General features: G+C 39.1%; 1 protein-coding gene across 1 annotated transcript in view; it reads left to right on the top strand.

The window, feature by feature from the left end:
* The first annotated feature begins 424 nt into the window (after window positions 1–424).
* Window positions 425–17,427, top strand: part of GORASP2 (golgi reassembly stacking protein 2) — a 40,742-nt gene continuing 23,739 nt past the window's right edge. The window contains exon 1 of the mRNA XM_020990945.2: window positions 425–632. Within this exon, the coding sequence (XP_020846604.1) occupies window positions 570–632 (63 nt within the window). The 5' untranslated portion in view covers window positions 425–569. The remainder of the gene's footprint in view (window positions 633–17,427) is intronic.

Below are 17,427 nucleotides of genomic sequence, written 5' to 3'. Positions count from 1 at the left end.
CAAATATTCCCTACAAGAGGGTCCACCCAAGTAGTTAAATCCAGGGCACAGCTTTAAAGCCAAGTAATCTAGTTGTTTAAAGGGGTGATGGAGGGGGCATCTTTTTTTTCTGACTCCAGCCACTAGGGGATGCTGCAGTGCAAAAAAAAAAAACAACTTTGGCTGAGGCGAGAATTCGACTTGCTAACCTTGTCCTACTGGGGCCGCCGTAGGAACCCTTGCTAGGAAATGAACGGTGGCTCTGAGATCTCGCGAGGAGAGCAGAGCGTTCGAGCCCGTCATCTTTCACATCACCGCAGCTTCGCTTCTCCGGCTTCCTCAAATACCCACCTCTTCCTCCTCCACAACACCTCCACTTCCTCAATCCCTCCGGCGCCCGGGAGGTGGCGCTATTCCCGGCGCCGTTGCTGCCACAACCGCAGTGATTTCCCGTCGGGCAGTGCGGCGCCGGCCTCCGGAGCCTGCGAGTGCCACGTCCCTAAGTGAGGCCCGGGCCTTGCGCGGGGCCAGGGGGCGGGGAGCTGCGCGGAGAAGGGGCCGGTGACCCTCGTCCTGTGCCTGCCGCCGCCATGGGCTCCTCGCAGAGCGTCGAGATCCCCGGCGGAGGCACCGAAGGCTACCACGTCCTGCGGGTAAGGCTGCGGCCCGGGGACCGGAGCGAGGCGTGCGGGTCGGGGTCGGGGTCGGGTCGGAGTGTGCAGAGCGGGGAGCCAGCGCAGACACACCCACCGCTCCCGGGGGACCGCGGGTGCGAGGAGGAGGAGGCGGCGGCGGCGGCGGCGGCCCCCCGCCCGGCTGCTCGGAGGAGAGCCGGCTCCCTGCCTCCCGCGTCCAGGGGCGAGGCTGGCGAGGAGGCAGCCCCGCGCACCCCGCGGGACGCCGGGGGAGGGGGTGGTCCTCCCGCTCGTGGCCGAGGGCTGCATCCCTCCGGCCCCTCGGGTTTCCAGGGAGGTTGTGTGTGTAGAGCGCTCTGCGAGGCGCGGTGGCGCCGGCGTGGGAGCCTTTCGAGTGATAGCCTCCAGCCCCACACACCCTGGGTGGGGGTGACTTGTCGGGCTGTCACCTCCTGCCCCCGAGGAAAGAACGGCCGGCGTCTGCTCGCTGGTATCCAGGATGCTAAAGGAAAGCAAGATGGCACGGCACAGGTTTGCCTGGTGAACGTGTACTTTCAACCCACAAACTTCTCTCTCCCGTGATTCTTGGCTCTTTTCTGTTCTATTCCCAGAATGTTAGTCTGTTTGCTTTTTAAAAAGGCTTTCGAAACATGCTTCCCTTTCCAAACTTCTTGCACCTCATTTGACTTTTAAAGCTCTTCATGACATGCTGCCCCCTCTTGCCAGTTTTCTTACACTTTCTCTCCTCCATACTCTGCACCCTGGCCTCTGCTCTTCCTCACATTCGACTTGCCACTGCGTGTTTTTTTCTCTGTCACCCGTGTTCTTCCACTCTTTGCCTTTTACTTTCCTTGGCTTCCCACAAGTCTCAGCCAAAGTCCTACCTTTTGCAAGAAGCCTTTCCCAATACTCCTTAATCTTAGTGCCTTCTCCCTGAGACTATGTCCCTAATTTATTCTGTATAGATACATCTTGTTTGTATACAGTTGCTTGCATGTTATCTTGCCCATTAGACTTGAGAGCAGAGAATTATTTTTGCCTTTCTTTGTATCCTCAATGCTTAGCACAACTCCATGCAGGAGGCACTTAATAAATGCTAACTGACTGACCAACTGAACCTTTCCTCCTATTCCTTGGAACCCAGAATTCTCTTAGAGGGTAAAGATTTTGATGCATATGTAATGAATGCTGTTATTAGAGCCTGTTTCATGGATCTTCATAAATAAAGATTATTTTAATTGTCATAGAACTCAGAGAAACTCCAATATTGGCATAAAAAAAGGCAAGTGTGGTGTGGATGGTAGGTTAGCCTTGGACTTGGCAAGATCTGGGTTCAAGTTCTGCCTTTTGACACATATATATGTACATATACACATACATACATACATGTGTAACCAACCTTATGGCAATGACTTAATGACCCAAGAATCTAGGACTAAGTTAGAGACATACTTCTGAGTCCCCTAGATCAAGGGAAAAAAATGATCTGAATAAGAAAAATCGAACCAGAAAGTATTAATTATCCACAAGTGAATGGCATTCTAGACTTTATACAAGAAAAGCTAAAAAGGTAAAATACTGCTCTTTAAGACTGGGTGATAACTTTCAGCAGAACTTAGAATCATAAAACCAAAAGGAGTGTCAGGTCAGTGGTGACATGATGGGCATCAGCAGAGTGGTTTCTAGGTTGCAGTGCCATGCAGAAAGATGATAGCCCTTTATGCCATTAGGCTAGGACTTGAATATTAGACCTATTATGTAACAGTATTTTCAGTCTGACAAGGGCCACAGATTGGATATATTTAATGGCACTTCCCTCTTTTCTACTTCTTGGTTCCATTCCCCACCTGGAGCACACCAGTTCTCTTACTGTATTGTATACACGTTACCCTCCAGGTAGCTCTTGACTCCTAGAGTTCCTTACTGACAGGAGTAAGAGGTGAAGCTGTAGGGAAAGGAAAATTAGTTGTTAGCACCTAGGGTCATAGGTTTAGAGCTAAAACTTCAAAGTCGGTAAGCATTTATTAAGCACATACTATGTTCCAGGCACTGTGTTAAGTGCTGAGGATTAAAAAAAAAACAACTCCCTGCTGAAGTTATCCAGTCCAACCCCCTAATATTATAGATGAGAAGACTCAGACCCAGAGAGGTTAAGTAGCTTGTCTGAGGTCATGTGGTTAGAAGTCACAGCATTAATAATAATAACTAACATTTACATAGTGCCTACTATGTGTAAGGTGATTTATATCTCCTTTGGTCCTCATGACAATCCTGGGAAGTTGATATTATTGTTATCCCCATTTTACAGGTGGGGAAACTGAAGCAGAGGTTAAGTGACTTGACCAGGTTCAATAAGTGTCAGAATTTGAATTTGAATTCAGGTTTGAACCACCTTAGAAAGTTACTTCCTCTGATTTTATTTTGTCCAAAAATCTGCCTTTTAGTCATCTTGAATGACCACATGGTTAACACAGTGACTGAGTGTGTTCCCAGACTGTAATCCTGGAGGATTCATTTGTTTACATTGTATCTGTGTATGTGTTCACTGCCTCCTCCTGTCCTATCATTAATATGCAAGTTCCTCGAGACAGGGATTTCTTTTTTTAAATCTTTGTATCCTCAGCTACTAGCATGGGTGCTTGGTACATAGTAGGTTCTTAATAAATGGTAGATGAAAGAATGAATGCCATGGACCCTGGGGTGCTCAGACAGATTAATGCTGTGTAAGAATTATGAGAGTGTAGGAAGAATATGTCTGTATCAATGGAAATATTATGGTGAAGGGAGTCTTAGGTACAAGAACAATGATTTCTGTTGCATAATGTTTTCATGTATAAATTAAGTTTAATTTTTTTTCTCGTAGTAATGCTAAGTAACAACATCAGTGTTATGGGTAGGTGTAAAGAGTGATCGAAGCTGTTTTGTTTTCTGTCAGAGGCAGTATGAGAGTTGATAGACATGCATTCAAGTGATCATGAGCAAGTTGATTAACTTTTTTTTTAAATTTTTTTTTGGGGGGGGGAGTCGATCGGGGTTAAGTGGCTTGCTTAGGGTCATGTAGCTAGTAAGTGTCTAAGGCGTTCAGATCTTCCTAACTCTAGGGCTGGTGCTCTGTCCAGTTTACCACCTACCTTCTCTAAGTTGATTAGCTTCTGAGTCATTTCCAAAAAGGCTGTCAGACAAATGCCCATCTGCCTTGTTTGCAAGACTTTTCCTACCTTGGAATTCTCCACATCTAAAAAATCGTAGACCACACCCAAAGAGAGAGAAACAGACAGATGCTTTATGAAAATGCTTGTTATTTTTAATCATGAGGCATAATTGTTACAGAAGGTGAGGGAGTGTGATTTTATTTAGAAGGTTTACAAAGAATGTTACAATTGAAATGAAGGCCCTGGCCCTGCCACTGGTTTCAAACACTTTGAGCAGTTTCCTTATTCTCACTTCCTTGCTTTTCCTGTCTGTAAAATAACGTTAATACGAAACTGATATGAGTACTAATTTCCCTTTATTGAATTTCTTTCTTCCAATAGATTCAAGTTCTCCAGATATTTTATCTGACATGCTCATTATACATTTCAGGGAAGTGGTTAGAAGGCAGCCATAGTTAGTTATCTCGACATTCTGAGATAACAGCAGGAAGTTGACTAATTTTCCTTGAATTTACTCAGAAGGTGAGTGGTGAAGGCAGGAGTAAAATTCAGGTCTTTTGAGTGCTTTACTTTATTGTTTTATCCCCTGAAGAGCTGCAAGCTAATGACTGTAAAATAATGTATAAAAATGCCTGCTATCAATTATCAGTAGCTCTACAGTAGTATATTTCCCATTCAATTCTATTTAGCATATAAACCAGAATAGACAAAATTATGATATTCAATCACCTTTTTTTCAGAATGACCTAATTATAAGGGTACATTTCTTTAATAAATGTGATTTTGGTTGCATCTTTATTGGCAATAAAAATGAATGGGTTCTAACATTAATTATAGTGACATCCTTTTCCACTACTATTTTTTATTAGTTATTTTATAATCCCTGTAGTCTTTTCTCCTGAATTTCCCCATTTTCATTGTTGATCCTTCTGCATTGTTAAGTTCTGCTTTAAAAATCAGTAGGGGGCATGCTGATTCTGGTAGTAAAATTCAAAAGCATGGCATCTTTTTCATGTTAGCATCTTACTAGACCCAGAGCACAATATACTTACTTATTTACATGTACATTGCTCTTTAAGTTCAGGTATTTTGGAGACCTATGTCCTGTCTTAAACAAACTGCCAAAATAACCATCAGAAGTTAATTCTAAAAGGAATACTTTTTAAAGCATCCCTTCAGTAACTCTTAACGTTGTAACTTTTTTTTTTAGTGCAAAACTCCAGGCTTTACATGAAATATGCCTTTCAAAAATGATTCAATACTTATTGCAAGCCAAATTCAATAGAATTGTACATATTCATTGATTTTTTTTTAATGCTTTGTGAAGGATCCTTGATATATGGGATTATCTCTCCGTCCCACTTTATGGTCCAGAGTCTATAATACAGTCTCACATGCCTTGTCCATATAGTTGATGTATACATAGTATTTTACTCTGTTCTTTGACTTTAACCTATTATGGGTAAAAAAAAGACCTTTATGACAGAACTACATGGGAAAATATGTTTAAAATGAGGGAGTTGATAGAATTCACTTTTCCTAGGCTACAGTAGTTGGATATCATATAATGCCTGTGAACCAGATTCTTTATAGATTTGCAAGTGAAAGGAACTGTTTTGAACCCAGTGATCTATAATTAGTAATATTTGGAGGTTACCATAAACCCCATTATTGTTGGTTAGGTTTCATGCTGATTTCACTCTTTCCTCTACTGTGTCCCATGCAAAGGCACAACCAAACCTTTTTAAATAAAGCAAATTAAAGTTAATTTTGTTTCAAGAATTTCACAATGCCATTAGAGCCTTAGGGATACTTTTCAGCATTCCAAAACCAGTCTTGGCTATCTTAGCAGTCAGTAAGTTTATTAAGTACCTAGTATTGTCCTGGGAACTGTGCTAGGCATTAAGATCACATAGTCTTTGCTCTCAAGGAGCTTACACTTTATCAAGAGAGACAAAATGTGCAGATATATACAGAATATAAACTAAATAAGCACTAGGTAGGTTTGGGAAGGAGGGCCCTAGCAGAGGTGAAGAAGGAGCACATTTCAGGCGTGGTAGTTATGTGCTGAGGCACAGAGATGTGGGACATTGCTGTGTGAGAAAGACATTTAAGAAGTCAGATCATAGAGTATGCAAAGTGGAGTCATATCTAATGAAACAGGATTTTATATTTGATTCTAGAGACATCAAGGAGCCACTGGAGTTTATTAAATAGGGGAGTAACATGGTCAGACTGGGTCTTTAGGAAAATCATTTTGATGACCATTGGGCACTTGGCCTGCAGTAGGGAAATATTTGAGGTACCAAGACCAATTTAGAAGCTGTTGCATGCAGGTAAGAGATAATAAGCACCTGAGCTAAAGTAGTTACATGTGAACGGTGAGAAGAGCCTGGAGTGGAGAGATGTTGTTGAAGTAGAAATGGCAAGATTTGGCAGTTGTTTAATATGTAGGGGAGGAAGACTGAGGAGTTGAGATAATGCCAGAATTATGAACTGGAGAGACTGAAAGGATGGAGCACCTCAGACAGAAATAGGGAAATTTGAAAGAGGATGTGGTTGGAGGTGAGGGTGGGAGTGGTACTGTTTAGTATTGTTTTGGACACATTGAATTTGAGATGTCTGTGGTTTTAAATAGTTGTAAATGTCAAATAGGAAGTTGGTGATGAAGTTTAGGAGACTGAGATTGTCGGGGAGGGAGATCATATGTGATAGTCATGGATGATGCAGAAAAATGGGAGGCATCGTGGATACCATTCCTTTTCCTCAGGTTCCTGGAATTTTTTGTGTGTGTGATTATGCTTGTAGAGTTTGGGTGGATTTGTAGAGATTGAAGTATTTTGAGGAGGAGAGTTCTTGACGTGAATGGTAGTTGCTACAACTCCATTAACTACTTTGTGTTTTTGGCACATATGGGGGGTAATCAGGTACTTTTGTTGCTTATTAATTGAAGAAAGTTATAGCCAAATCCATGAAGCCTGGCTACAGTGTAGCCTAAATTTCAAGCTGGTATGTAATGTTTTTTTTCCCCTCATTTAGTAAATACACAGGTTTTGCATTACCTTTCAAAAGCAGAAATCAGAATATTTCAGTTTGTTGAAAGTTTAGAATCTTATGCTATAACCTTAGGGCTACTTCAGATTTTTTTTTATTTATGCATTTTATTTATTTATGCATATTAGTCAAAAGTTGTTCTATGTAAATCTTTATCATCTAATCATATGAGTACTCAAATAGTTTCTGAAGATTTAAAATTGTTAAATCTTTTGAATAAACACATATTCATATGAATATTCACATCAGCTACAAGTACTTATGAAGGAAGATGCTATCCACTTCCAGAGAAGAACTGACATATGGAAGTATGTATTATATGGTTTTACATATGCATGTGTCAGATAGTGGCTTTCTTTAGTGTTGGGTTGAGAGGGAGGGAGACAGCTCAGAACTCAAAATGTAACTAAATAAATAAATATTTTTGAAAATAATGGCTTATTAAAAAACTTATCACAATTTAAAAAAAATTTTGTTGATCTTAATGTGTTTTTTTTAAACATCACCATCAGTTCCCCACAAATTAACTTTCTTATAATAAATAAAAAAGTCAAATGAAACAAATCAACACATTGATCATATCTAAAAATTTTATCCCTCATTTTGTACCTCTAGTCGGGTGGTGTCAGATTCAAATAGAAACAAGGCCACTAAACCATACCTAAGGATCTGTGGGGCAGCATATTGATTTAGAAGATTACATATTAATATTATTTATGTATTTTTAAAAATTTTGTTAAATATTTCCAAGTTACATTTTAATCTGGTTCATGTTGCACTCCAGAGTATTGCCTCAGTGGGCCTAGTGTTTGATACTTCTGCTTTCTAGTCTATTATTTCCACTTGAAAAGGGAGAGACATGCTTCACCATCAGTTATCTATTGAAACAGTGATTGGTAACTGCATTGATCAGAGTTCTAAAGTCTTCCAATGTTGTTTTCTTTTGTTATTATGGTCATTGTATAAATTGTTTTCCTGATTCTGCTCACCTTTTTCTGTATCAGTTCATTGAAGCCTTCCCAAGAGTATAAATTCCTTATACTTGTCATTTTTCATGGTGCAATATTCCATTACATTCGTATACCCTAATTTGTTCAGCTATTCCCAAATCAGTGCTTCCAGGGTTTTTTTAATATTACTGAAAAGTGCTGCTATAAATATTGTTTTGTATATGAACCTTTCCCTCTGTCTTTGAGCACCTTGGTGTATATTCCTACTAGTGCTATTGCTGGGTCAAAGGATATGTATAGAGTTTAGTGAGGCTTTTCTTTGGTTTGTTTACAAATTGTTTCCCGTAATCCATTACAGTTTTCTTAAGAACAGGGCTAGTTGTTTAAGAAAAATGCTATTGCCAGGCATGGTTACTTATACCTGTAATCCCAGTTATCAGGGAGGGTGAGACTGGCAAATCTCTTGAGTTCAGGGGTTCCGAGTTGTGGTGGGCTAAGCTGAGTGGGTGTCCATACTAAACCCAGCATCAATAGAGCGCGCCCCCTAGCAGAGGTATACCTAGTTGTCTAAGGAGAGATGAATCCAGCCAGGTTGGAAAGAAGCAGGTCAAAACTCCCATGCCAGTCAGTAGTAGGATCAGGCCAGTGAGCAGCCCTTGTACTTCCAGCCTGAGAGAGAGAAGAGAACCTTGCTCTTAAAAAGAGACATGTTAGCACAAGTCAGTTGATTTCACTGGCTTTAAGTTCCTGCCAGAAGTATAATGTGGATTAATCACTGTGCAGAGAATACAACAGTTCCACACTGGGGGAGCTGTCTTTGAAGTTATTCTGTATTCTTTAGGATCTGGATGCCATGTACAATATAAGGTATAACCATATAAGCATGTGCCTTATTTTTTGACCAACCTATCAGAACTTATATATCCAAATGAGTTCTGTCTCATTCAAATTAACCATTATTAGGAGAATATATCCTTATTCTTATGATGCTCCAGTTGCTTAGACAGGTTCAGGACTCAGCTTTTTTAGATACCCTTCAGAGCCTGTGGCATATTCTTTTGAATATCTTCAGTGGTTAAAAAAAATTAGTGGATTTTATTTATTTATTTTTTGAAACAGCCAAAAGATATTTGGAGTCAAATAAGATTGGTAACAAGTTGGGAAATAACAGTCATTTTGCAGGCCTTAACACGAAGTGTAACTATTAAATGGTAAGTCAGGTTTTCACATGGGGCTTGTAAACCAGTTCTGTTCAAAACTGTTTTAAGCATCTCTAGAATAAGGTAAATATTTTAAAGAGTATCATTCTTTTGGATAAGTGAGATCTGTTCAGGGCTTTTTTAAAGCTATTATTTAGAGCAAGTGGACAAGGAAGGTCCTGGCCCACTCTTTGGGGAAGATGTAATAATTGATAGCCAAGAGAAAACAAGGCAACTCAAATGCAGTTTTGTTTCTGTACTGTGTGTCCCAGGGAACATGCTTCATTCTGGGAACAGCAGAACAAATGTCATTAGGAAAGTATCAGATCCTGAGCTGGTGATCTAAATGAGGTCATATCTCTTGGCCTTAACAAATTATATATTAGGTCCTGGAAGATCTGGCAGGTGAAATCACTGAACTGCTGTCAGTGATCTTTGAAGAATTCAACCAACATTTATTAAGCAGCAAAAGACTGTGTTTGGCCCTGGATAATAATAGCTTACATTCATAGCTTACAAAGTTCTTTTAACATACTTGTCATTTCATTCTCAGAACAGTCCTGGTTGGTAGTACAACTATTATTATTCTCATTTTGCGTAAGTGGAAACTTAAGTATCAGCTAGATAGTGACTTGTCCAGGTCATCCAGTAAGTGACAAAGTTGGGAACTCAGTCCTAGGTCTTCTGGGGCTAAATCCATTCTACTATGCCTCACTTTATTGTAGAGTTGGAATCATGGAGAACAGACATAGTGTTGAAAGATTAGGGATGAATAAGTTATTGCCTCAGTTTTTTTAAGGGGAAAAAGGTACTCTGACAAATTATAAACAGGAGCTCGACTTCCATCCCCAGCAAAATTCCAGAATAGATCCTTAAAAGTATACTTTTTGAGCATATGGAAAGAAAATCAGTAATTATTAGGAGCCAGCATATCTCACTAAGGACAAAGTATGTTAAACTTATCTCATTTCCCTTTTTTTTTTAAATATTTTGGACATTACTAGAATAACAGGTCAGGGAAATATAAGTATGTATAAATTCAGATAGGCATTTGACAAAGTTTCTCATCTTTGTAAATGTGGTAGAGAAATGAGTTGAATAATAGTATCATTACACAGATTTAGGCTTGAAAGGAGATTATTAGTGGCATGCTATAGGGCATACTCTACCCTTTCCCTGTTCTTTTCAACATTTTCCTCAGGGATTTGTATGAGAACTTGTAAAAAGCCATATGATGACATACTTAAATTCATAACAGGAAACTGAGAGATGAGTGACAAAGATTCTAAAAATATCTAATTGTACTGGAATACAGCTATCCCTTCCACTTGCCCTTAACACCCTGCTCCCCCTATCCCCCAGCGATCTAGAAAATCCATGTAAAAATTTTTGGCCCTCCCTTCATACCAGAGAAATCTGAATTTTTTCTTTTTCTTTTATGGGGTGTTTACAGTACCTTTTTGTAAAATTTGGGTTAAGTATTTGGTCATAGGCTTTGTGCTGTCTTCTGGCCTTTTCATGTCATCTGTGGTTTCTGCAAAACTCCCAAAGAATTCCCATTTCTTACGTCGACCAATGATATAGCAAAATCATGATGGGGAAAGTCTCAATGTAGAAGGGATAACTGTTGTGTGTTGAATTTATTTTATATATTACAGTTTTCATTTTAGTTAGTTATTATTGTGTCTGTTTCCAGTATTGTCTCTAACTGGTCTTGGACTCAAGATACCAAATTTCAGATTTAGAAGAGCTCTCAGTGACCCTGTAATCTAATACATGCCTAAAAAGGAATCCCCCAGTACAACTTGCAACATTAGGATCTAGAGGAAGGATCTTAACACCTTCCCTCCCCCCGTTCCTTGCAGCATATTGGGTGCGTGCCTTGTGGGGAATGTATAGAATTATGTGAACAAGAGGTATAGGATGAGAAGGTGTGAATGGGCTCTGACCTGCACTGGTGAAGGAAATGCCCATATTCATGAATTCTTGAATCTATTAAAGATCAATAAAAAGTATTTTAAAACATCTAATAAAGATAAACATAAAGAGTTTTTGCATTTAGGTTCAGGAATTGCAAAAGTACAGTCTGGAAGAGACATGACTGGGCAGTACTTCATATGAAAAAAAAACAAACTTGGAGATTTTCTATAACTGCAGACTCAGTATTAGTAATTTGAAGTAACTGCCAAAAAGTGTATTTTGATCTTGGGCTATATTGATAGTAAAAAAAAAACCAGGGGAGGAGGTATTTTGCTTTGCACTGGTCACACCACACCCAGAATACTTTTAATTCATTTCTGGTTGCCATAGTTTAAGGAGTTAAGAACTTTGTTGTAGAGGGGAGTGCTTAGATATAAGAGAAGTTGAAACCTTATCACTTTAGGTTAAATAAGAGAAGATGGGGGTGAGATGCAAAGAGAAGAGTTCATGATAGCTAAGGCAAAGGTTATATGCAAGTAATGGACTTATTCTGTGTGACTCCAGAGGGCAGAACCAGAAGCAGTGGGTGGAGTTTACAGGAAGAGAGAGAGAGAGAGAGAGAGAGAGAGAGAGAGAGAGAGAATGAGAATGTGTGTGTGTGTGTGTGTGTGTGTGTATGTGTATGTATGTGTGTGATGGAAGAATATTCATTGCATTGCCTTATGAGGTATCAAAATTTTCTGTCCTTAGACTATACCATACTATACTATACTATATATAAATATATATATATATATAAATATATATTTATAGTATAAATGAACTAAATAGTCTTAAGTATGACTTAATAGTCATACTTCATTTATAGTCATATATTGCTACATCTCTTATCAGCTGAACAGTAGAAATGGAACTAAATTTACAGTGCGATTTTTTTGAGTTAACAGCTTTTAGAATTCACCCCTTTTAAGATAAGAAAATTGAGACAAAAATTCAAATATTCTAGTCGCAAAAATATTTTTCTGTCATTTGGTTACTGCCCCTTATCAGTGATGTTTGTTCCCTCAAAGACACAGAAATTAATGGAAAGAATGGTAATTCTTTTGTTGAGACAGCAATGAGAAAGCATGCAAGTAAATTATTCATCCCTGCCAGAAATAAAGTAGAGCTATTTTATAAGCAGTCACACTTTAGGGGGCGGAGCCAAGATGGCAGTGACTTGCTTGAGCTCACCACCAAACCACTCCAAATACCTGTAAAAAATGGCTCTAAACAAATTCTAAAGCAGCAGAACCCACAGAAAGACAGAGTGAAGTAAATTTCCAGCCCAAGACATCCTGGATGGTTGATCAGGAAGGTGTATGGCGCCAGGCTGGGAGAGGAGCTCAGTGCAGCATGGGCGGGAAGGCTGCAGCTAACCTGGAGCAGGCCTCAGAGGACTGAATCTCCAGCAACTGTGGCAGTTTCCAGACTTCTCAAAGACAACTGAGAAGGTCAGTGGGAAAAGTCTGTTTCTGCAGTGCTGAGAGAGGAGCACGGTGTCTCAGATCCAGTTCCCCAAGAGCGTGGCCTGGGGGCTGAGGCTGCTTCCTGAGCTTCCGGCCCACAGACTGAGGGGGAAATTGAGTGGCTGATCAGAGGGGGATTGCAGGGACCTCTTTGCCACTGCTGAGGCAGGAATCTCTTGCTTTGCCCATTCTTGGATCTGTGTCACAGTTCTGGGTGGCAGTGCTGGGGTGAGGAGGAACGCTGGTGTGGTGGAGCTTGTAGTGGTTGTGCAGAGAAAACCCTCCTCCCAGTTCCAGGACAGAAAGGAGTGCTTGTGGTCACTAAGAAAAGAGCACAGGCCAGGAAAGGAGTAAACACTTCACCCTTGATCATACCACCTTGGAAGAACGGAAAATTTCAAGTCTCTACAAGTATCTCTGAAAACAGCTGTACAAACCCCTGAAGCTTGGGATAGTACATTCTCCACATTGGAAGCAGACGCTTACCTTAACAAAGAGTTTAAAACTCAAGTAATTGGCCGGGATCGTGAGCAAGCAGCGCAAAGAGAGAGTCAGACTATATTATCTTACTTTGGTGACAAAGAAGATCAAAATATACAACCAGAAGAAGACAACAAAGTCAAAGCTCCTACATCCAAAGCCTCCAAGAAAAATATGAATCAGTCCCAGGCCTTGGAAGAGCTCAAAAGGGATTTTGAGAAGCAAGTAAGACAAGTAGGGGAAAAACTGGAAAGAGAAATGAGAGTGATGCAAGAAAACCATGAAAAACAAGTCAACAGCTTGCTAAAGGAGACCCAAAGAAAATACTGAAGAAAATAACACCTTAAAAAATAGCCTAACCCAAATGGCAAAAGAGGTCCAAAAAGCCAATGAGGAGAATGCCCTAAAAAGAAAAATTGGCCAAATGGAAAGGCAAGTCCAAAAGATTACTGAAGAAAATACTTCCTTAAAAACTGGAATAGAGCAATTGGAAGATAGTGACTTTATGAGAAATCAAGACACTGTAAAACAAATCCAAAAGAATGAAAAATAGAAAACAGTGTGAAATATCTCATTGAAAAAACAACTGACCTGGAAAATAGATCCAAGAGAGAGAATTTAAAAATTATTGGACTATCTGAAAGCCATGATCAAAAAAAGAGCCTAGACATCATCTTTCAAGAAATTATCAAGGAAAACTGCCCTGATATTTTAGAACCAGAGGGCAAAATAGAAATTGAAAGAATCCACTAATCTCCTCCTGAAAGAGATCCCCAAAGAAAAACTCCTAGGAATATTGTAGCCAAATTCCAGAGTTCCCAGGTCAAGGAGAAAATATTACAAGCTGCCAGAAGAAACAATTCAAGTACTGTGGAAACACAATCAGGATAACACAAGATTTAGCAGCTTCTACATTAAAGGACCACAGGGCATGGAATATAATATTCCAGGGCAAAGGAGATAGGATTATAACCAAGAATCACCTACCCAGCAAAACTGAGTATAATCCTTCAGGGGAAAAAATGGTCACTCAGTGAAATAGAAGACTTTCAAGCATTCTTGATGAAAAGACCAGAGCTGAATAGAAAATTTGACTTTCAAATACAAGACTCAAGTGAAACATGAAGAGGTAAACAGAAAGAGAAATCATAAGAGACATATTAAGGTTGAACTGCATGGAAAGATGATATTTATAACTCATGAGACCTTTGTCAATATTAGGGTAGTTGGAGGGAAAAAATTATATGTATAGATAGAGATAGATAGATGAGGCACAGGGTGAGTTGAAGTTTAAGGTGTCATATCTGGAGAATAAAATGAAGGGATGAGAGAGGATTATACTAGTAGAAGAAGAAAGGGAGAGGTAGAACGGGGTAAATTATCTCAAAAAAAAACAAAAGAAAAGGCTCTTACAGTGGAGGGGAAATGGAGGAAGGTGAGAGGGAATGAGTGAATCTTATTCTCATAGGATTTGGCTTAAGGAGGGAATAACATACACATTCAATTGGGTATGGAAATGTGTTTTACCCTACAGGAAAATAGGGGAATGAGGGGACAAGAGAGGAGGGCAGATTGGGAAAGGTGGTAATCAGAAGCAAATGCTTCTGAGGAGGGACAGGGTCAAAAGAAGAATTAGAATAAATGGGGAGACAGGATAGGATTAAGGGAAATAGAGTTTAGTTTTTCACATGTCTACTATGGAGTGTTTTGCATAACTGCACATGTATAACCTATATTGAGTTGCTTGCCTTTTCAGTGAGGATGGGGGGAGGGAGGAAGGGAGAAAATTTGGAACCCAAAGTTTTAAAAACACGTGTTTAAAAAAAATGTTTTCACATGCAACTGGGAAATAAATACAGGAAATGGGGTACAGAAGTCTATCCTGCCCTACAGGAAAATAGAAGTGGAAGGGGACAATAGAAGAGCGGGGGGAGATAGAAGAGAGGGCAGACTAGGGGAAGGGGTATTCAGCATGCCTGCCATCTTGGGGTGGGGGGAGGGGCGAGATGGGGAGAAAATTTGGAACCCAAAATCTTATGGAAGTAAATGTTGAAAACTAAAAATAAATTTATATTAAAAAAAAGTCGCACTTTAAAATAAGAAACATTCTGTGCGTGGAAAAGATCCTTCATGACCATCTATGGTCCTTTCAAAGCACACTTTAAGAACTTCTACTTTAGGGCAGCTAGGTGGCGCAGTGACTAGAGCACCGGCCCTGAAGTCAGGAGGACCTGAGTTCCAATCCAGCCTCAGACCAAACATTTGTCACTTTACTAGCTGTGTGACCCTGGGCAAGTCACTTAACCCCAATTGCCTTTAAAAAAAAAGAACTACTTTAACTACAATGTCAGATATCTAATGTATGGATTATATTGTTCCTTTTTTATATAAAATGTGATCAGACATATTTATTGAGTAGCAACACCTGTGCTTTACCAGTACTATTTAAAGGATGATCTGTTTTGTTTCAGTGGATAGCATCCTTTAATTTTTATTTTGCCTTAGGTTGCTTTGCTGTAGTGCCATTAAACATTAATTGAGATGACCAAAAGCCTCATATGTTATAATTTTAAAAGTTGCTACAGTTGATTTCTTGTGATATATAATCAGAATAAATTTTCTGACTAACAAACTGCATGAACATTAGTCTTTTATACTGGTATTTAAAGACATGTCTGTGGTTATAAATTTACAATTTGGTATAGTCATTCATTTGACACCAACTTCAATTTCATGTCTTTTTAATAATTGATGAACATTATTTTTCAGGCACCATGAATAAAACTACGTTCGTTTGCAGCTATTATGTAATGATGTTATTTAGCTACATTGAAATTATTAATTTTTCTTTGAATTGCACTATATACTGCTCACATGTAAATGGCATAATTGGCTTATCAGTAGAATTTGCATTTTGAATTATTTCTCAAGCATAAGTTAAAAGAACGTTTTAATGATTGGAAATCTGTTCTAGTTATAATTAAATTCTCTATGTCACATTTGTGTCTAAGACCCATTTGAAGAAACCTACCCATTTGTAGATCTAATAAACCATTTCTTTCCTGAAAAGATCTTTTGAAGTATGTGTTCATTTACAGTACTCTGTGTCCTCTGACTCAATATTTCACCTTGATCACTGAAAATAAATAAAAAATTGACATGTACTCAAAACCTAATGAAAACCATTCAGAGGTCCTGAATGAATGAAACCTAGCTTTAGATGTTTCTTAGGTTTTCATGGAAATTTGTGATTTTTGTTTATAGCATTTGGAAGTAGAGGAATGCAGGGGAAAAAAAGAAGATTGCATGTTAATTACAAATAGAGTGTCCTGTTAGGTTGATCATATGTAGAATAAAAGGGAAAGCAGATATTAGGCAAAAGCCTTTGAAAATTTAAGGTGTTGGTAAGCATTTTTAGGAGGCTAAAGATTTCTATAGGACATTTAAAGGGCTACAGAATTGTTTCTAACCCAGGATGCCAGAGTTTCTGGCTATGCTTTAAGTTAGGAAGGCTCAAAGTACACACTTGATTGTTTGGGGTACATTTTTTTATCACCGATGCCATCTTCTCCTTCAGTCCAGTGTCTTGGGTGTGTGGGTAAACTCAGATCTGTCCTGCATTCTCTTGATTACTACATTGAGGCTGCAATTTAATTAACCTATACTCAGAAGCATAAGAGTAGGGTGGGAAATATCCTGGTTTTTTCCCCATAGATGACTTTCTGGGGATGTTAAAGAAAGGATTCTTGTTTAAGTGCAGATTGAATTAGGTGGCCCCTGAAGTCTCTTCTAGCACTGAGATACTGTGATATACTAGAAAGAGGTAGGCATATAACATGAGGTAGCTAATGGCAACATAATTGTCTAATTAAACTGAATTGTCTCATTGAAATGAGCACTCTGAGGGGCTATTTGTATGGGTTCGTTTTTAGTACACCTCTACTCTTTTTTTAATCAAGATCGTTGAGGAAAAATAGCACTTGAGGACACTGTTATTGAGAATGAGTGTTAACATTACATAACACTAAATTGATAGGTAGTTTGATCATTGATATGAAAAGATTGAGGGACTCATTGAAGTTATAGAGAAGAAATCAAAATAATATTGTTTCTGGAAAGGTGGATGTATACTGTATAAGGAAGGGAGAAAATGTTAGAAATTCTGGCATAGTTCATTAACATATAAGCATTTATTATCCATGTACCATTCGCAAAGCATTTTGCCTAGTACTGGGAAAGAGAGTAGATAAAACACTGTCCTCTTCCTTATGTAGCTTGCAGTGTAGTAGAGGGATAATACCTGTGACATAAGTCTACCAGAGGTACAAAAAAAAGTGCTAGGTGAAGTTTGAAGAGGGAAAGATCATTAATAACTGGAGGAGTCAAGAAAGCTTCCTGGAGGAGATAACATTTGAGTTGGGATTTAAAGGATAGGAATTCAATAGGTGAAGGTGGGAGGGAAAACATAGAGAACAGTGTAAAGGAAGGCAAGAAAGGATGTTTATAGCAGGTAGTGAGTCAGCCTGGTTGTTTGGGATGAAGAGGACGTG

This window comes from Phascolarctos cinereus, unplaced genomic scaffold (genome assembly GCF_003287225.1).
Source record: "Phascolarctos cinereus isolate Bilbo 61053 unplaced genomic scaffold, phaCin_HiC Scaffold_726;HRSCAF=1367, whole genome shotgun sequence".
NCBI lineage: Eukaryota > Metazoa > Chordata > Mammalia > Diprotodontia > Phascolarctidae > Phascolarctos > Phascolarctos cinereus.
Note: the sequence above shows the minus strand (reverse complement) of the source record. Positions and strands in the feature narration are given on the sequence as shown.